The sequence below is a fragment of the Ovis canadensis genome, chromosome 15 (assembly GCF_042477335.2).
Source record: "Ovis canadensis isolate MfBH-ARS-UI-01 breed Bighorn chromosome 15, ARS-UI_OviCan_v2, whole genome shotgun sequence".
In the NCBI taxonomy this organism is placed as follows: domain Eukaryota; kingdom Metazoa; phylum Chordata; class Mammalia; order Artiodactyla; family Bovidae; genus Ovis; species Ovis canadensis.
Genome location: NC_091259.1, coordinates 71004681 through 71026042, shown reverse-complemented (window position 1 = coordinate 71026042; position 21362 = coordinate 71004681). Strand labels below are relative to the sequence as shown.

The 21362-nt window shown below is 36.9% G+C and overlaps 1 protein-coding gene across 4 annotated transcripts in view; it reads right to left on the bottom strand.

The window, feature by feature from the left end:
- Positions 1-1020: 1020 nt before the first annotated feature.
- HIPK3 (homeodomain interacting protein kinase 3) overlaps positions 1021-21362 on the bottom strand; it is an 82147-nt gene continuing 61805 nt past the window's right edge. For 2 of the 4 annotated variants that reach the window (XM_069554711.1, XM_069554712.1), the window contains exons 4-16: positions 16047-16166; positions 15356-15442; positions 14679-14863; positions 13765-13924; positions 13237-13360; positions 7303-7424; positions 6938-7065; positions 6685-6846; positions 5868-6167; positions 5267-5407; positions 3363-3598; positions 2953-3080; positions 1021-2600 (exon numbers count right to left, since the gene is read on the bottom strand). In XM_069554711.1, the coding sequence (XP_069410812.1) occupies positions 2124-2600; positions 2953-3080; positions 3363-3598; positions 5267-5407; positions 5868-6167; positions 6685-6846; positions 6938-7065; positions 7303-7424; positions 13237-13360; positions 13765-13924; positions 14679-14863; positions 15356-15442; positions 16047-16166 (2370 nt within the window). In that variant the 3' untranslated portion in view covers positions 1021-2123. The remainder of the gene's footprint in view (positions 2601-2952; positions 3081-3362; positions 3599-5266; positions 5408-5867; positions 6168-6684; positions 6847-6937; positions 7066-7302; positions 7425-13236; positions 13361-13764; positions 13925-14678; positions 14864-15355; positions 15443-16046; positions 16167-21362) is intronic. The other 2 variants (XM_069554713.1, XM_069554714.1) reach the window with 1 other exon arrangement.

The window sequence follows — 21362 nt, the reverse complement described above, 5'->3', positions numbered from 1 at the left end:
CAGGCACATTTATTTCATCGATGATTATTAAATAAAACACTGCTTGTATTAATGGAGTAAAGAAAAGTTTATCCATTATTAGCTTATTGTCAACGCTGTACTAGATCTGTACTAGTGGTATGCAGTTCATTCATCAAAGAAATGCTGTAAATCCAAAACATTTGGAGTTTTACACTCAAATGCTTTGTACTGTTTCTTCCAGTAAATGGTATAGGATTATATTCCAGATTTTTAAGGAAAAAAGTTAAGTCAAGCCTGCAAGATACAGCTTTCTCAAGTGTCTACAATGCCAGTATGAAAATAAAAAATTAAGTTACATTGATACATCCAAGTTTTTTATATGCAGTGATGAGCACAAACATTAATAGAGATAAAATACTGATGCAAATAACACACCCCAAAATAACATACGCAATTATTTTCCATCATTTACAATACAGTAGTTACAATGACACTCCAAACAGAAAAGCAAAGTAAAAAATCAAAACCCCAACTTCTATTTCATGTAATTAGACTTATACAGAAATTAGAAGGCTAAATAACAACTAGTTAATCACCTAATTTCACAGCTATCTGAAGTGGCAATCGTTATATAGCAGCTTATCTATGATACATTCAAGATAAATGATACAATTTATTACTTGCCCATAAGCTAAAACACAGCCTGTTTAATACCTTCCTTTAAATTCCACCTCTACACTACAATATACTTGAGGTCTATGCAAAAAGTAGCTACCTTTTATATAGGAAATGGATGATTAAGTCTTTGGTGCTGTAAAAGCAACTTCATTTAAACATAACCACCACCACCACCAAAAAAAAGTAAAGAATAAAGAGGGAAAAACCCAAGACATACTTCCTAGGAAAAAAAAGCATGTAATTTCTGTCCCTGACGGAATGTATTAAATAAGCAAACACCACCAACAAGCAAAACAAGTACTACAATGTAAAAATACTAAAAAAAAAAAAAAAAAACCCTCACATGCATAAATGAAAAATTGCACACAAAGAACTCACATCTTTTCAAGCTTCAATAGTAAATATTCTGCTACTATTTATTAAATACTGCATGGTTTGCCCAAGCTAGGATGAAACCACATCATGAATCAATGAGCATTTTGCATTTTCTTTCATTATCTACTCAAAGTCATGCCTACTGCATCTCTAAACATTTCATTAAATCCAATTATACAGCAAACACTCCCCAAATAAACTTAGATTGTATTGCAGTTTCACTTAACAGTATATAAAATGCTGTGTTGTGACAGATATCAACTATTCATTAGATACTGAATCAATTTTTCTTAAGCACTACTACCTGCTTGCTTTTCTTGAAGCTAGATCATTCTGAAAAAGTCAGACAGCAGAATTCAGCTATTGCAAACATGCTGCCCTCTTAGTAAGGAAAAATAGCTACAACCTGAAATCATACCACACAAAACCAAAAATGAACATTACTCTATCGAAGGAAACTAAAGAGTAAGTCTGAATTTTTAAGTGCTGCAGTCCTCAACATTTATATATAGTAATAACATTAACAACCTCAAATATTTAAGGCACTATGTGTGGGAACGGTTTACAATGCAGCTGAGATTATTAGAACAACATTTAAGAGCAAAGTCTAGGCAACATTTTGCCCATGCAAAGACACATGCAAATGTAAAGAACAATAGCTCAGTTTCTTAGGTAAGTGACCCAACATTTATACACTAAGACACAGATAATACAATTCACTTGTATGCTGTAATTCTGACGTATGTGCATCTGTTGCTCTAAGTCTGTACACAGAATGGCTTCCCAAATATGGACGTGTCTTGCACTAGTTAGAAGGCAATTTTATAAAAAATAGCGGGAGCAAAAACTGGACTTCTGCTCCCATAAGTCACCTGTCTAGAGTTACAACATAAGAAGATAACATGACCAAAGACAAGTTATACCAAATGTGCAAAACACATTAAAAGTGAGTTTCTTTTTTAAAGCTCAAAGTTGTTTAAATTGCACCCAAGTCTACATGATTCAAAAATAATTTTCTTGTGCCATGGCTAATATTTATTAAATACCATGTTTTATTTTTAATCAAATGTTTATATCATTGAGCTTCCTCAATATACGCTTGTGAGTTTTCACATATATGGATACTGGCTGAGTTTGGTTGGACTCAATGGAAATCCAGTATACGCAGGTGATGCTGCAATGTAAGAATGTGGTGGGAAGATTGGTTTGTACTGAGTCTGATGAATGGTTGGGGATGGTAACAGACGGGGGTTTATGCCCACTGGGACTTGGTGAACTATGCCACTGGGATGGGAGATATTGTAAGTCGGATGCTGTAACATAGGTCTTGAGGTACATGGAGAGGCTAAGAGGTGGGCCACTGGCGCGGCACTACTGAGGGGAGCTGATGACGGGTATGCAAGTAGAGCAGGCTGTCCTCCGAGGTGCGTGCTTGCAGCCAGATGGGCGTGTACAGCTGTGTGATTAGGACTTCCATGAGAAAGAGTGAAAGGATTACTGGTAACGCTAGTAGGGATATAAGCTTGCTGCCTTCGATGTCCAAAGTTTCCATTCCACTCCTGATGCCCAGACCCAAAGTGCTGAACCTATTCAAAAACAAAACAAAAGACTAATTACATATTTTATAAGTCACAAAGAAGAAAAAAAGGGAAATTAAAAGATACTGTGACTAAAATCCCATAGGGGATCTCTCAGATCTTAATGTAAGCTTTCTCTCAGGTTCTCTTAAGAAAACCCAAGAACCTAATCTTTCTAAGAAATTCAAGTTCCATGGCTAATCTGATAATTATCCTATTATTAAGCCAATTACTTTTCAGTCACTTGGAAAAATGAAAATGGAAGTGTTTATTAAGATTTTATACAGTTTGAGAATCTTTTTCTCCCAATTAAAAAACTGCTGATTTTGAATCCCAAAGACTCATAAATTCACAAACATACCTGACTAAAATTCAAATGCTGCTGCTGGAATGCTGATGTCAATTTTTGCTGACGATTACCAACTGTGGAAGGCTGGTTTAATCTTCCAGGGGCAGATCGTCCTTTTATTAATGGCTGGCATATAGAATCTGGCAACAACAAAATATTAGAGTGTAAGTACTCTTTCCTTCTCATATAAAAATTATGAAAGGTCTTTAGCTGTTTTACACAACAGTGATTTGAAAACCTTAAAATTAAATAAAAAGTAAAGATCTCGTACTTTCCAAGCACTGGATAATATTAGAAAGTATTTCTTTTGTACAACAGATTTGGCAGGGGCAAGTCAGAAATTCAGAGATGACTTTTGGTTCTGATGTTCCCAAATTAGGACCTTTTAAGGGACAATCAGGGAAAGAGGGGACTCAGTTTACCTGTGTTTGCCATATGCTCATCGGCATTTAATCCATTTTCCAGTCCCATTGGTGGCACCACAACAGTACAAACAGCTGGTTTGGTTTCTGTGTCAGTAGAAGTTACCAGTTCTGAGTTTTGATGGGTGTCCTCCACAAAACTGCTCTCTGCAAATGGACTGTCATGTCCTGAAGAGTCTGATGTTGGAGAGCCATCCACAGTATCACAACCACTTTCTTGTTCTTCGTCTGACATACTAGAAGGAAATATTCGTACCAACAATGTTTTTCAACCTTAAATCTACAGTTAAATAATTTCCAAACTCCTCCAAATTGATAAGATCTTATTAAACTATTTCATACCTAATAATAACTTCTTTCTTACCCCAAACACATTCTTCATAGATTCCCTAGACTCTCACATTAGTTCTCTATTGGGACTGCTAACGCTATTTCTCTGTTTAGGAACACCCTCTTGGCATTTAATTTTCCCTCCTGTCTCTTTTCACTTGATCCTCAGTAGCAGTTCATAAAATCCCATATTATAAATCACAGAAGATTTCATCAAGATACTACAAAAGTAGTACTGTTCTGGACTACTGAAATGAAATGTACAAATATATAAGCAGGCAACTTGGATATTTGAGATCAAATTCTAATAAATTAGATTAATAATACTGTAATATTAGAGTAATCACTAATAATTTAGTGATAATTTGGGTCTTTTTAACTAACCAGTTATTCAAAAGGCCTTTCCTAGCTCTCTGAAAGTCTAACCACCCAGAGCCCAAATTTCTCTTCTTGTCCTGATCCTTGGGCCCTGGCCCCCTCTCACCTTGGGATTTTTATTGCATTTATTCTGTTTTAACCACTCATTTCATACTTAAAATTTGAAGCATATCTTTTTATATGTATATTTTACTTATATATATTTTTATACCTTATGTGTGTGTGTGTGTGTGTGTGTGTGTGTGTGTGATGCGTGCACGCACGCATCACACATACACACACATCTCATGGGGCTTCCCAGGTGGCTCAGTGGTAAAGAATCAGCCTGTCAAAGCAGGAATATACCCTGGAGAAGAAAACGGACACCCACTCCAGTATTCTTGCCTGGGAAGCCTGGCAGGCTATATAGTCCATGGGGGTCACAAAAAGAGTTGGACGTGACTTAGCAACAAAACAACAACAAATGCATAGCATCAACTTGCAAATCACATTATAAACAACTTTAAGAAGGAGATGTGTTAATACTATTTTATATTTTCCACAGAGATTTGACTGAAAGTATTAAAAACTATATTTCCTAAGGAAAAAAAAAGAATAAAATTATAACTGAAAAATTTTTCCACTATACAAAGAATGTCAGTGGAAATCAAACATGTTTCACTGAAATTTTTACAGCTCATCTTTTAATGAGATAGTACATCATGCAGGTTAGGAGTCATTCACTACTTCAGTGGCAATGCATATCCCTGGCCGAAAAGAAATACAGATAAAACCAGGCAAATCAATCACTAAAAGAAAAAAATCACAGCAAATACTCTGACAGTAGGTCATTACTTTATAATGCAAAACATTCCTTTTTGTGCTGTTAACGTATATGTTCTTATTCTAAAGTTACAATGGTAGTCTGTGAAGCTAGAGCTGAGGATGTGACTTTTTTACACTTTCAAAAACAAATGATTTTTTAAAAACCATTTATTAGAACCTCAGTTTTTCATTTAGATCTGTTCTGTAATAATAAAGAAAATTCCTACTTAAAACCTGAGTTCATAAAAAGGTGATCTAGTTCAAAACTCACGAACAAGAGAGAGCCACTGTGGTAAACTGGCAGGTACTTACTAATTTCAACACCGAAGAGAAAACATAGGCTTTTTAGTAGACTTAATGTTTATAACACACTGCTGTTAAAATTCCTTTACCTGTTCGGTCTCTTGCAAGGGGATGGGCTGGACTGCCCCGAGGAGCTGGTGCTCAGAGTGCTATCTGGACTACTTAATGAACACATCCGATCTATGTTCAAAGTGCTCTGGCAAGCTTCACAGTCCAGAGTACCTTTACATCTAGTGAAGAGGGAAGGGGAAAACAGGTCAAAAATGAGAACCTACTCCCCAGATATGAAACAGTTAAGAAAGACCTACATGGATAAAAATCTAAAGCTCGTAAATACAGGAAAAATGCTATAGTAATCATGCTAAATTGGCAAAGAATCCACCTGCAATGCAGAAGACCCCGGTTCGACTCCTGGGTCGGTAAGATACCCTGGAGAACGGATAGGCTACCCACTCCAGTATTCTGGCCTGGAGAATTCCATGGACTGTATAGTCCATGGGGTCGCAAAGAGTCGGACACAACTAAGCGACTTTCACTTTCAATCATGCTAACTACTACTCAGGAAGTTTACTCCAAAGGACATGAGCAGACAATAATAAACCACAAAGTTTTTTTCCATCACAGCAGAGGATACCATCATCATTATTTAAGAATGTCACAAAAATGCAGGAATCTGCTTTCAGCACTTACTCTCGGAGTGAATGTCTCTGCGAGGATGTCTCTTCCTCATCGGTGTCACTGCTGATGGTGATCACACTCACTGCAGGACTCGGGGAGTCAGCAATGATGATGGTTTGCCGCTGTTTATCTGAAACTGATGAATCAGAGTCTTGCCTGATAGACGTGTCACAACAATTTCTTGCCTCTCCTTCTGAGTTACGATTGTCCTGTGTTTCTATACAACTTACTTCCTCGACATCTTTCCCAGTTACTGTCTTTGGGGAAATAAATGCTGATTGTGGGATATTGGTATTCTGCAATGAATTACTCCTGCAACCAAAGGAATAATGTGTCATTTCTATAATCAAAATATATACATGACATTTTTCTAAGATACCATGTTATAAGTAACAATACAAACCTTCACTTGTTCAAGATTATGTATATGACACACTAACACACAGATCATGAGTTTGTGATATATCAGATCTCTAGAAACGAGTGTAGACTGCATTTACTTATCTTCTAATGGTCTTTTTTTTGGGCAAATGTGATATCTGAGTGTCTAGAATTGTCTAACATTATAGGTAGATAATAAATCAAAAGGGCAATAAAGACAATCTTACCAACTGAAAGCATTTATTTCCTCTCTTCCTGGCTCCCATTCCATTAGTTTTACCAAAATACCTCTGAGAAATTGAGAAGGGAGCTTGGCTTAGTGTTTGTAGCAAATCTATCAAAGAGGTCATTTTGAATACAACAGGGCGACCCTTTGGTGTGCACGCAAAACTTATTTTAATGATTCATTTTCAAAATGCAAAGGAAAAGTTAAAATATCAATACCAACCTGTTCGGGCACAGTTTATTTTTCTTGGTAGTGGCTGGCTGAGGCCAAACAACATGTGCAATGCCCACACTAATTGGCTGAGGGGCCGATAAAGTGATCTGATTAGTTAGAAGAGGTTGTGGCATCACTGAGCTATAATGACTGCTGTGTGAAATCATTTTCCTATGGAGAAAATTTAGAAAAATTGAATCCCTACGTTACCATACGTATTTTGCAAACGACTTACAAGGAAGTATTATTGTTTTTAACTCACCCCCAGTCACCGAGCCTTTGTGAACCAGCCACACCCTCAGAAGCTAATGCAGTAGTAGCAGGAGCCAGGGGTGTTACCTGTTGCCAGGCAGGTATCAACATCTGCTGTGTCCTACCAGACCATGTCTGCTGCAGCAAAAACAACAAGAGCAAAAGAAAAGCCAGTCTGTTACAAGTAACTCAAAGTAACAATCACCTAATAATCACAAAAGTTAAATTCAATCATCTGTAAGGACAGAATTCCTGTCTAGGTCATTTTCATTATTTCCAGTAGCACAAGCCTATGTATTACCAATGGAAGAAGGCCTCTATTTGAGTATGAGAAGGACAGCACATATGCAAAAATCATGAATGATTATCACCAACCTGAGAAAGAACTCCTGGTCGGATCTGTAGTGGCTGCACGGCTGGGGCCTGAGTTACAAGGGGAACTGTATTATCTACCCTTATTGAATAACTAGTGGGTTTACCATGTGTTGCAGGAATACCTGTGAAATAGAAAAGAACAGTTTTCAAATAAAAGAAAAACTTCTCTCTGAGTTAACTTACAAAACTCTTATAAATTTATGAATTGCTAAAATTCTTATTAGGATTATAAAAAAATCCCCTGCATAATACGCTATATACCTTGTGGTACATCATTCCAAAAATCGTTATAAAGCTACTCTTTCTATTTTACAATACATACAGCTGAACCATTTATTGTTTTTAAAATTTCTAATTCCTTTTAAAGTTTGCTATTATACTTTATTTTCCTTTTTTAAAAGTTCTGCCATTGATAAGACACAAAAAGATGAACCTGACTCAAAACCCTTAATCCTCTAGCAGGTAAACGTTCATCTTTTTGTACAAACTTCAAGCTGTGCTTGGTAATCTCTTCTTTAAAACTGTAATAGGATCTTACAGCTAAGTCACCAAAGGGGGGACTGTATCACAGCTTCAGTGGCCATGATAGTTTACAGGAGTCAATAAAATTCAGGATGGCACACTCATTTCAATCTCCTAAGGAAAAGCAAACAGTAAACTTTTCTGCCTAATATGATGATGCAACTGAGCTTTGATCATTGTGATTTAATTAACTATTATTTCTAGTGGAAAGCTATTGGAACTCCAGGAGAAACACATTCCATTTTGCTTACCCCCTAGGAAAATCAGAGGCAGGATTACTACCCAGGCTAATACTGTTAATGTTAGTATGTCTATCATACATTGCAAGAGCACCTTGCAAACATTAAGACTCACAGTACCAAACTTTAAGAGTAAAGAAGTGTTACTCAACTAAGAACTTAAACTAACAAGATAGTGGGGATATCTCCTAAGATCAGAAAGCTCAGCTACTAAAATAAATTCACTATTTCAAAATTCCGGTCTATTGTAGCATTTACTTTCAATATGGGCTGGCAGATTATTTAAAGATAATTAGTTTTTGGATAAAAGTGATCCTGGGTGATCAGCCATTAAAAAAAATTATTTTCTTTCCCATTGAAAAATAACCTTACATTATTTATTGCATGAATACACAGTAACTGATAATTCTAAGGAAGTTAATTTTATTGTGTTTATTTTTTTCAGAGCCTTAGACCTATGAGTTATTTTTTAAAACTGACCTTCTTACCCTTTCCAAAAAGCATGTCTTGAACAGCAAATTTTCCAAGAAATGGAATATAAGTACACCCAGGCTGTGTAGATATATTGTAGCAATAGAGAATCTTATCAGAGAAAAAAGCAGAATTCACTTTGATATGGATGAAATCACAGAGCGAATTCTTAAATCCCATCCCCTCAAAATCAGGTTGCTCTTAAATTCTCCTCATAATCAAAGCCTTAAGATGAGAAGAATTCTCCTACAATCTCTCGAGAGGTTGAATCTTTTTTTTAAATCATTCAAAAGTAGGTTAAAATTCCAATTTTCTATATGGTTATAAGCTGAAACTTTAATGATTAGATTTGCTTGATATCTGGAAAGCATGACACAAAGAGCTCAAAGCTTATTCTAGCAAACAGAGGAGAATTGTGCTGGAATGTATTTGATTCTGAAATAGCAGTTTTCATCCAGAAGGGATGAATTAACTAGCTTTTCAGATCATGAAGTAATGTGAAATGTTGTTCACTATATACAACCTATACTCAGATATGTTAAGTAAAAGCTTGTCTGAGTCTTCTGTACATAAAAACTGCATAACATTAGGGATGTAGTACCTATTTAGCTGCACCTACATATATCTATAGTATCTAAAATACATGAAGCACATGCTTAATAATGTAGCTCCAAGGTAAAAAATATAAGGTGAAGCATAACAAACATAAATAACTATAATGGTACCATAACTGCTACTCAATAAGCATTTTAAAATGTTTCATCAAAATGTTGCTGTCATTCAGTCATAAAGTCATATCAACTCTTTGCAACCCCATGGGCTGCAGCACACCAGGCTTCCCCGTCCTTCACTATCTTCCAGAGTTTGCTCAAACTCCATCCATTGTGTTGGTGATGCCATCCAACTATCTCATTCACTGTCATCCCCTTCTCCTCCTGCCTTCAATCTTTTCCAGCATCGAGAATCTTTTCCAGCTCTTCACATCAGGTGGCCAAGAACTGGCGCTTCAGCTTTAGCATCAGTCCTGCTGATGAATATTCAGGGTTGATTTCCTTTAGCATTGACTGGTTTTATCTCCTTACTATCCAAGGAACTTCTCAAAAGTCTTCCCCAGCACCACAATGCAAAAGCATCCATCAGTTCTTTGACATTCAGCTTTCTTTATGGTCCAATTCTCACATCTGTACATGACTACTGGAAAAACCACAGCTTTGACTGTATGGACCTTTGTTGACAAAGTGAGGTCTCTGCTTTTTAATACACTAAGTTTGTCATAGTTTTCAAGGAGCAAGTGTCTTTTAATTTCATGGCTGCAGTCCCCATACACAGTGATTTTGGAGCCCAAGAAAATTAAATCTGTCACTGGTTCCACATTTTCCCCGTCTACTTGCCATGATGTGATGAGACCAGATACTATGATCTTAATTTTTTAAACATTGTGTTTTAAGTTAGCTTTTTAACTCTCCTTTTCAGCCTCATCAAGAAACTCTTTAGTTCCTCTTCCCTTTCTGCCAACAGCATGGTATCATCTGCATATCTGAGGTTGTCAATATTTCTCTTGGTAATCTTGATTCCAGCTTTTGATTCACCCAGCCTGGCATTTTGCATGATGTACTCCGTAAAGAAGTTAAATAAGCTACAGCCTTTCCCAATTTTGAACCAGTCTGTTGTTCCATGTCCTGTTCTAACTGTTGCTTCTTTACCTGCATACAAGTTTCTCAGGAGACAGGTAAAGTGGTCTGGTATTCCGATCTCTCTAAGAATTTTCCATAGTCTGTTGTGATCCACACAGTCAAAGGCTTTCACGTAGTCAATGAAGCACACAGATAGATAGATGTTTTTCTGGAATTCCCTTGCTTTCTCTATAATCCAAACGATATTGGCAATTTGATCTTTGGTTCCTCTGCCTTTTTAAAATCCAGCTTATCCACCTGGAAGTTCTTCGTTCACATACTACTGAAGCCTAGCTTGAAGGATTTTGAGCCTTACCTTGCTAGCACGTGAAATGAGCACAAAGAAATAGAGGGAAACAATAGAATGGGAAAGACCAGAGATCTCTTCAAGAAAATTGGAGCTATCAAGAGAACATTTCATGCAGAGATGAGCACAATAAAGGAAAGAAATAGCAAGGACCTAACAGAAGCTGAAGATATTAAGGAGAGATGGCAAGAATACACAGAACTATACAAAAAAGGTCTTAATGACCATGATAACCACAGTGGTGTGGTCACTCACCTAAAGCCAGACATCTTGGAGTGTGAAGTCAAGTGGACCCTGGGAAGCATTAATATGAACAAAGCTAGCGGAGGTGATGGAATTCCAGCTGAACTATCTAAAATCCTAAAAGATGATGCTGTTAAAGTACTGCACTCAATACATAAGAAAATTTGGAAAACTCAACAGTGGCCACAGGACTGGAAAAGGTCAGTTTTCATTCCAATCCCAAAGGTAGGCAATGCCAAAGAATGTTCAAACTACTGGACAATTGCACTCATATCTTCAAAATAGACTGGCACATTATGAGATAAAGAGGTAGGAAGACCAACACTGGGATTTTCTACAGAGATGCCAAAATGGATTAGAGGGAAAACTTTCCTTTCTAAGCAGCCACTATACTAAGATATGAAATAATGAGACAACATATTATAAAGCCTGCCTGTTAGGCTGCTGCAACCACACCTATTAGTTCAGTAAGTGAACAAATATTTTGCTTTGTCTTATTATTAATTCCAAAACTATTGTTCTTGACATCTGATGAGTTAATGAGTCTGAGAATATCTCCTTTTCCTTCTGTTATCCTTGTTATGAACCACTCACAGCTGTTAATGTATTATGGCTTGCAGGATCTTAATTTACCCACCAAGGATCAGACCAGGGCCCCCAAGAAGCAAAAGCCCAGAATTCTAACCATGGACCCCCAGAGAATTTCCTGCTATTCCAAATTTGGATGAAATACACCACACTGTAGGCAGAAGGCAATCCCCAAATTAATTTTGGTACATGGAAGAAAGAGATAGAACCTAACAATGTATTTTTTGTTGTTTAGTCACTAAGTCCTGTCTGACTATAGCCCATTAGGCTCCTCTGTCCGTGGATTTCCCAGGCAAGGATACTGGGGTGATCTGCCATTTCCTCCTCCAGGGGACCTTCCCAATCTAGGGATCAAACCCATGTCTCCTGCACTGCCGGTGGACCCTTTACCACTAAAGTCACCAAGAAGGCAACAATCTATTAGTACAGATTAAACACGTCTATATGAAAATGTATTTGTCACGATACCACTTAAGTAGTAACTGATTGAAAAAAAAAGCATCAGTTTTGTGTGCTCAAGCATTTAGAAGTAAAACATCTATGACTTACTATTAACAGTGTGTGTATGTGTAATAGAGAGAATAAATACAACATGTTAATATTTGTTGAATCTAGAGTAGAAGGTATTACTATTATTTGAATTTCTCTATATGTTCAAAATTTTTATAACAACAGTTGATTAAAAACAAAGAAACACAACAGCATCTTTAAGAGTGTTGACAATATGCTATAGATATTTTTATTACCGGATAAGCCACGGGTCACTGTCACAGCTAACAGACCAAAGCCACCCTGGTAGAACCAAAGCGGCTGAAGAGCTGCCATGTTTTCACATCTCTCATTACTAGTCAAGCAAGTCAACAAACATATTCTTGGTGCTTTTTAGATACTGTGCGCTTTTTAGATACTGAGCAAAAAGTTGCTCATATCCTTAAATCAAACAAATATTTAAAATATCACCTTCAGAATCCAGAAATATTACAGCTGGAAATGATCAAGAGAGTCACCATTTCATCCGTTTTCTTTGACTAAGGCTGAAGCAAGATAACAAACTTGTCTGGGATGGCAGAGCAAATAGAGAAAACAAGAACTAGGTCCCAGGCATCCTGTCTTGGCATCAAGAGCTCTCACTTATTATTAACAGTATTACAACACTTCACACAGTCCTCTCACGCCCATTTGGAATCAATCCCTTGATTTTAAGATTTAGACATCACAGCCTAGCAGGGACAAGATGCTAGTAAAGGACCTAGGAAAGAGAACTTTATTCTAGTTATTCCAGTCAAAAAGTTCACTGCTATCATTCTCTTACCACAAAAAAGTTCCTCAGTGTGAGAATGTATGCCTCTTCAAAGGTATTCTGTCATTATTTCATTTGAGGATTTGATAAATTTAACTAAATAAGGGCAATTGGATAAAAATCAATATTTAAAAAACAAAAACTAAGCTATGGGTAAAGAACAAGACTACAATATTTTAGGAAAGAAATCCCTTGGCCAAAACATAAAGATCTGAGCTTTTGGTCACGGTAATGTCTAGAGATGACATGCAGATGTTAAGTATTTAACCTGAATATCTGGAGCAGTTTTACCCAGCAGAGGACAATCCACAGCTTTCCCAGTCCATTAATTCCTACTAAAGTATTTTATCATGCTAGACTCTACAGAAAATACAACTGTCATATGATCCATTTTGTTAATGATGACTATAATGGAACTCCAGTCAATTAATGAGTATCAGTGGTTTAAAGGCTACTGACCAGCTTAAATTAAATGTAAATGTAGCATTAAATGTAACAAAACCCATGCAGTATATCTAATGAATAGATGCCTAAACTTATTTTAAAATAATCAATGCCAAAACTCAAAGTGTAATTTAAATAAAAGAGTACCTTGAATAGCTGGGGGACAGATAATCAGTGTCTGCTGAAAAGCATCACCACAACCAAAATGAGCGGTTCCGGCTTGCAGAGGAATCCCATGGTGCACGACTGAATGAGCAGATGTGGTTAATGCCTAGAACAATCGATGGGCGTGGCATTCATTATACAGAGCACGCTTCTAATAACTGTGTACACATGCTTTATAAGTAGAAATCAAATGCATTTTAAAAAACCATAATTCTATGATAAAGATGGACCCAGAAATTGATCTTACTGAAGTCTACTTTTTGTAGACTTGAGATATAGAAGAGCCAGTAGATTGTATTGAAAGAATAAAAGGTGAAGGAAAACAATAAATTTGAGTAGATATGTTCCAACTGTTACCCTGAAATATTAGAGATTTAATAGAACAGCCATAGTAAGACCTCATCAGCACTTGGAAGTGCTGATATGGAAACTTATGTATATTTCAAAAGCAAAATGATTAATTGTTAAAGAAAAGAGAAGCAAAAATGACCAAATACTCTAAGTTCTTACCTGACTTCTTAATGTGCCAATTTTAGTAAAATTTGCTGCCAGATTAGTAGTACTGCTTGGAGCAACTGGTCTTAAAAGTGAAGTTTTATTGTGATTATTTGCATCACATGAATTTGGATGGGACTTACAAATATCCATAATATGAAAACAGGACTTTACACTGCAAAAGAAAAAGTGAAAAGTAATGGTCATATTATTTTTTAAATGTTTAGAACAGTTTAAGATTAAAAATTATTTTTAAAAGAAAAAAAAAAGTCTATGGCTTGCACTTAATCTGCAGATTTCCAATACTATGTCTACCAGGAAATCCTATAAGATGGAAGCTTGAAGCAAGAAGCAGCATATGCTTCTATCTGAAACATTTTCTTGAGACAGTAAAGTAACAGTGAGCACATTTTGGTGAGCACACTATAATTTGTGAACCCCATTTCAATTTGGGCATATATTCTTCTCTACCAACCCATTAAAACACCTCCTTCCACAAGGAACAGAGGAAACGGGGGCTGGGGAATGGAGGAGAAAAGCAAATGGTACGAAGGGAAACTGAAAAAAGGAGTTTTTCAATTTGGGAGTTTGCAGGACTCAAAATTGAAGGAGGAAAAACTTAACACTTTCTTTGATTATAAATATGTCCGGTCATTAACGTAAGAATATTATGTAAAAGCGATTATCACTCAGTCATTTTCAGCATGCTACTTTGGAAAAAGAACACTGGACTGTGACTTAGATTTGCATTCTAGTTCTGCTCTGCAATTTACTGTCTATGCGAGCTTGCTCAAGTTAGCTTAACCTCTTTTGACTCAGTTTACTTATATTTAATGAAGAAACTGAATCATTTTTCTAACAAACTGGTTTACTACAGACAGCATTATCATTTCTTCGGAATCATTTTAAAAGATTTTAAAGTAACATACTGGTTGCTATGAGGGAAATCAAGAAGATGCTTCATATTAACAAAAGCATGGTTCAAAGTCTCAGCTGGAGTAATTCTTAAATCTGCATCAATCAGCAACATTTTTTTCAACAGACCAACAAACTCTCTTCTATCAGCTTTCTCAGCCAAAAGATCACTTCCTTCCAAGTCCATCACTGTGTTCACCTGCAATATCAAAATTTCAAGACATCAAATAAAAATAAGCCATACACCGTAGTATATGTTAAAGTCTAACAATTTAAAAAAAAAAGAAAACCTCAACACAGGAAAGAACAAAGAACTATAATTATTTTCAAATAAGAAAGAACACATCTCACAAATATTTTGAGATATCAAAAAGCATTCAAAACAGGGGGAAAAAACTGCTTTAACTAAACAAACATTCAATTCTACAGAGATGTAAGTAAAAGAAATATGTTTGTGAGGGTTTTCCTTTCTAAAGAAAATACTGAAGAACAGGATAATACAAATCAAAATATTAGATAAAGATGAATGAAATTTAGTTTCTGAAACCTTAGAATCAATTTCATTTGAAGAGCTTAAAAATAGCAAGCACTCTGTCATGTAGAAAATGATTAACGTGTTTTGGCATTCTTGGCATTCAAGTCCACCAGTTTATATGCATGAAAAATTGACAAATGTGACTGTGGTACTCACATGCACTATATCATCCAGGCTGTTGAATATGTACTTTCTGGCTTCTTTAGACTTCATTCCTGTCTCTGCCTCATGTTCTTCCAGTGTCTTATTGAATATATCAGAGAAGGAAAACATCTTATTACTACCATTGGTACATTCTTTATTTCTTCAATTCTGGCGCATTTAGTCTAATATACTGAATATTCTAGGCAAGTAGTAGTTTCAAAAGAATAACTATCAAAATATAATTTTTAAAAGTATACAGAAAATGACACATTCAGGTTCAGGTAAAAAAATATATAGATAAAATCACACACATAGATAAATTCCCTAACAAAATTACTAAAGTTAATCATTAAGGATTTACTGATCCTGGGAATAAATTACATACTTGGGTTACAGCGTAAGTGGTTAGGTTCAACCCTGTCCCATAAAGCTTGATAAATGTAGAGCTGGGTAGGGAAGAACTCAAAATGATACACATAAAATTTTTGAAACTATTTAAAAAACATTACTAATTGTGTTGCCAGGTTAGAGAATGAGCTAAGCTATTCAAAAAAGACTCTTATTAAAAGTGGTATTGGGGAATGGCAAAAAAGAAAACTCAAAAGAAACAAATGTAATAAAGTAAAAATAGGCACAGAGAGTACTATCCATGAAGGTAAGGCATCTTAGAAAACTGTTTTTCTAAATATTTTAAGTGAGTTACCTTTAATCTCCAACCAGAATGGGAGAGATCTGTTTCTCTGCAAAAAAATCTTGTGGATTTTGTACCCACATTTAACAGCTGTTCTCCTGGTAAACCTTGAGTCTGAGAAATGTATCGAATCTGAAAGATAATTTACAGAAGAGGAAAGTTATTATTCTATTGCATTAAGACATTAATTGAATAGCTATAATATATCAGACACTAAGCTAGATGTTAGGTCAAGAATTAAATGATGTAGAGTGTGTGCCCTAAGAAATCAGTCTGTGTGTGTGCTAAGTCACTTCAGTCGTGTGACACTATGGACTGTAGCCTGCCAGGCTCCCCTGTCCATGGGATTCTCCAGGCAAGAATACTGGAGTAGGTTGCCTTGCCCTCCTTCAGGGGATCTTCCCAATCCAGGAAGTGAACCTCTGTCTCTTACTCTAGTGGAGAAGATACAAGTAAGCAATTACAAGGCAGTGTAATATATGTAATACAGGTATAATAAAGGCATGCCTCATGAGAAGGCAAAGAGATGCATAAAATAATGGTAGTCATATAAAGTTCTGCTCAAATCAGGCAGTAAAGAACAGTTTGTTAGCCCTGAAGGAGTGGAGAAATATGACCCATTATGATACAAGGCTTCCCTGGTGGCTCAGACAGCAAAGAATCCACCTGCTAATGCAGGAGACGCGGGTTCAATTCCTGGGTCGGGATGATACCCTGGAGAAGGAAATGGCAACCTACTCCAGTATTCTTGCCTGGGAAATCTCATAGACAGAGGAGACTGGCAGCTATAGTCCACGGGATCGCAAAGAGTCAGACACAACTGAGCAAGTAACACTTTCAAGGTTATAATATGGAAAATAAAAAGAATATATCCACACATTGAGAGACTGAGGTTCACTAAGGGCAAAATGGCAAGAGACGAAACTGATCTAGTAGGCAAAGGGTTTTAGCAATAGGTTAAGAAGTCTGGGTTTTAATCTCAGAGGTAATATTCGGAAGCCACTGGAGAAACAGAAGAAATCTACACAGGAAATTGACAAGCTACTTGACTCAGTGACACGTTAACCTGACTGGGAAATCAGGACTATGGGAACACTGGAGGGCATGCATGCATCTATGTCATTACCTATGTGTGCTTGGGTCAGTAGGGGAGGAGAGACAAGCACGGATGAGCTCTCTCAGAAGGACACTGAAAAGGTCCAGCCTCAGGGCCTCTGAAGTTAATATCATTCTGTTTGAACACTCTTCCCCCACGCACCTGTATGTCTGCGTTTCGCTTCCTTCAGCTCTCAGCTCAAATGTCACCTTATTTCTGAGGCCTTCCATGACCCACCAATAAATAAGGACAAGCTCTCCCCTCTTCAGTACCCCTACCTCCCCTTCTCTGTGGTATTTTTCTCCACAGTGCTGTTTACCATCTGACATTCTGCACATTTACCTTGTATTTCCTTATCCATTCTGCAGTAGAAGTCGGAAGGACTTTGTCCTGTTTCCTTACATATACACCCATGACAGTGTCTGATACATAGTTGGCCCTAAAATAACTGTTCCCCCTATAATATCTGTTCCCCAACTCAACAACTGGGCAGCACAGGAAATAAACAGAGGCTTAACCCCTTGAAATTGTGTTTGAAAACACAGGGCTCTTTCTTTAAATCTAGAAGACAACTACTCTATCCTCTCCTGCATCTTGTATTTCTTCTTCTCTATGAGATTTTTGCCCTCAAGCTACAAAAATGTTTAATATCTTTGAGCCTAAAAACAAAAAACTCCCTTAACTATTTGAAACATTTAACTGAGTAAATCTTAAAATAATAACCTATAGTTTCCTTTTCATTCTAAGCTCGACACACAACAATTAGAACTCTATTACGCTCACAAAACGATTAAGTGATGTTCTGTCATTAACTGAAACATTTAATAGTTGAACATTAAACCTTATCTTACTTTAACACTATTAGCTATTATCTTTTTCACTTAAAAACCTGTTCCTTTCATTTCCACATCATTCTTTTCTAGTTGTCTTCCTACTTCTTGGCACTCTTTAATTGCCTTCCTCCATAGCTTTATCTCTAATTCTATGTCTATAAATATTTATCTCTAGCTCTGGAGACCTAACTGCTTAAGTGAAACTCTCCATCTGGAAGGCCTTTTGGTACCTCAAAGTGAATACATTCTAAACTGATTTTTCTTAAACCTGTTAACACCTCAGGTATTTCCCCTTTGGTGATCACTATCACAATGCCTGAATCAGAAACCTGAAATTGATGCCTGACAAGTACCTCTCCCACATCACCCTCTTCCCAACAACCAAAACTCCTAACAATTTTATCTCATTTGTATTTTTCATAACTACCCCTCCTCTCCATTCCTCTTCCAGGTCTTCTTCAATTCTAGTTATACAGTCTCAGTCGACAGCCTCCTAATTAGTCTACATGCCTCCCTAATGGGCTTCTCTGGTGGCTCAGTGGTAGAGAATCTGCCTGCCAATGCAGGAGACACGCGTTCGATCCCTGGGTCAGGAAGATCCCCTGGAGAAGGAAATGGCAACCCACTCCAGTATTTTTGCCTGGAGAATCCTATGGACAGACGACCCTGGTGGGCTACAGTCCATGCAGTCCCCAACCCCATCCACTCATCCCCAATTCATTACTCACATTGCCAAGAACAAGAAATTGTTAACAGCTATTTTGGTAAAATGCAAATCTGATTGTTACTCCTCTGTATAAAATTACTTTACTGCCTACAGGCTGGATTCCAAATCTCTAATTGTGGCATACAAGTCCCCCTGCCCCCGGCCCGCTTTATCTCCTCCCAGCTCTTCACACATTCCGCACCTGCTGAACCTTGTATGCGCCAGTCTGTCTTGCCAAGATTGCTCTCTAACTCCTGCATCTCACGCCCCTGTCCCTTTCCCTCCTTGCCACTTCACTAAGCCAATGTGCTAATCTTGTACTGCTCCTTCTTCAAGACTCAATTCAAGAAATTCTCCTTTGTAAAGCTATCCCTAACCAAAACAGAGGCAATCATCTTCTTCTGCGCTACCACCACACCTAGAATACAGCAATTTTAATGCATTTATAACACAAAACAACTAACTTTACACGTCGGTTTTCCTTGCTAGACTATGTGCCTCCTGACAACAGTCTATGTTCATGTATATTTGTATCCCCAATTTTACATGAAATGATAATTAAAATCTTCACCTTACAAATGAGTTTCATTTCATTAAAGTGCAGTGCCTTTCCCTCACTCAGCAACTCAAGTGCCTGAGTTCCTTGTTTTATGGAATGAAAAAATGAAAAGTACCCAGATGCTGCATCAGAGTCTCTCAAAGTAGGGAAGGTGGTCAACATCAATTTCAACAAACATACACAGGGCATTTATTATGACAAAGACATGTGGATTAATAGAATATGGTGTCACTCTTCAACAGCATTAATTCAGTAAAACAGATAAGTATTTAAGCCCATAATATGCAATTAAACTAGGAAGTGCCATTATAAAGGAGAAAACAAAGTGCTAAAAGAACCCAATAGAGCAGTTAATATACCTTAGAAGTAGAGACAGCGCTGAAGAAACAGCAAACGAACCTGCGGAAGTTTATTTTTGGTCCTAATGCCTGCCAGTCATTTGAAGAGAGAGAACTTGTTCCACCTATCTGCCCCTCCCATCCCCAGTGGATGAAGGGCAGGGACTAGACTTAAGACGCATTTTGCCTTGTGAATTCAACTAGAATTAAGCTAAGCAAATCAGATTTACAATGTCAGAAACATAAACTAAGAAACTCCAGACACTGTTGGAGGATGAGCTGAAGGGCATAAAGCAGAGCTAGAGTTTGATGACTATGCTAACATAACCAGAGTAAGCAGAAGATCTGAGTAGCAAGTCAGACTCAGAACAGATAAAAGCACCTACAGAGCAGCTTAATTATACTCATGATCTAGCACCAAAGTGAGATTCTACCAATGCCTACTAACTCTTCTAAGTGTTGCTGTGAATCCAAAACCACCTTCAACTCCAGACTCCAAAAAATCCAGTCACAGTAAAGCTCATTCTTGGATGTATGTGATAGTCCACACAAATGGGACTTCCCTCACAGCTCAGCTGGTAAAGAATCTGCCTGCAGTGCAGGAGACTAGGGTTCAATCCCTGGGTCGAGAAGATCCCATGGAGAAGGAAATAACCCAATCCAGTATTCTTGCCTGGAGAATCCCATGGACAGAGCAGCCTGGCAGCTGCAGTAAATGGGGTCACAAGAGTCGGACACGACTTAGTGACTACACCACCACCACACATAAATAAATGAACTCTCATTTGCGCCTACTTGAGAAAGGCTCTTTGAGACCTGAATAGCTTGATGACATAGAATTCCTTGAAGATTCTCACCCCACTCTAGAATTGAAATAGGGAGCTTTATTTTTCTTATGTAAGATATAATTTGATATTATTACCAAGTGTAATAAAATTTGAATATAAATTCAGGCTTTTAGCCATCATGGATATGGTTCTATCTAAACTCTAACAAACATTCTGTAAGACCAATCAACATTTATCAAGTAAATATTGCCATTCATCCATAAAAATATTATTTAATTTCCTGAACGATATTGACATTTTCCCGGTAAATATAAATCAAATTCAGTACATAAAGCACTAGTGAGACAGTATACCTACAATAAAGACAGGAAGGGATCCAAAGCACAGTACCAATTCATGAGGCAGCCATCTCTAAACAAACACAGTACATACAATTGTGTACAAACAGAAATAAATGCATATGAGAAAAATATAATGTAAAAAATGGTCAGTGGCAAGTTGTAGAATCCAAAATTCAAAGAAGTAATTGCCTTGGAAAGACTTCAAGAGATGACATACAATCAAAGAACAGAACAGAAAGCTCATAATAAAGAATTAAAATAATCTGGATAGTTTTTCCTAGTGACACAAATTTGGCCTTGAAGTATATAACTATAGGTATACTGTTAACTCTCTTTCACCTCCTCTGGAAAAAAACTTTGGGTTAGAATGTTAAATAAAGACTACATGAAAGACATTAACAACAAGGGTTAAGAAAGAGATATTATAACACATTTCACAGAAGTCTTTATCTTTGTAAATGTTTCACATGCACTTAAATGTACCCTGCACTTTTGCGTGTTGTATTGGGCGTAGTGCTCTATGCCTGTTTTAGCAGTTCAGCTTGGTTAATCATGTGTTCAAATCATTCATATTCTTACCGATTTTTTTCTATCTACTTTCTCTATCAATTACAGAAAAAAATGAACTGTAAATCTCTACTTATGATTATGGGTTTGGCTCCCTTTT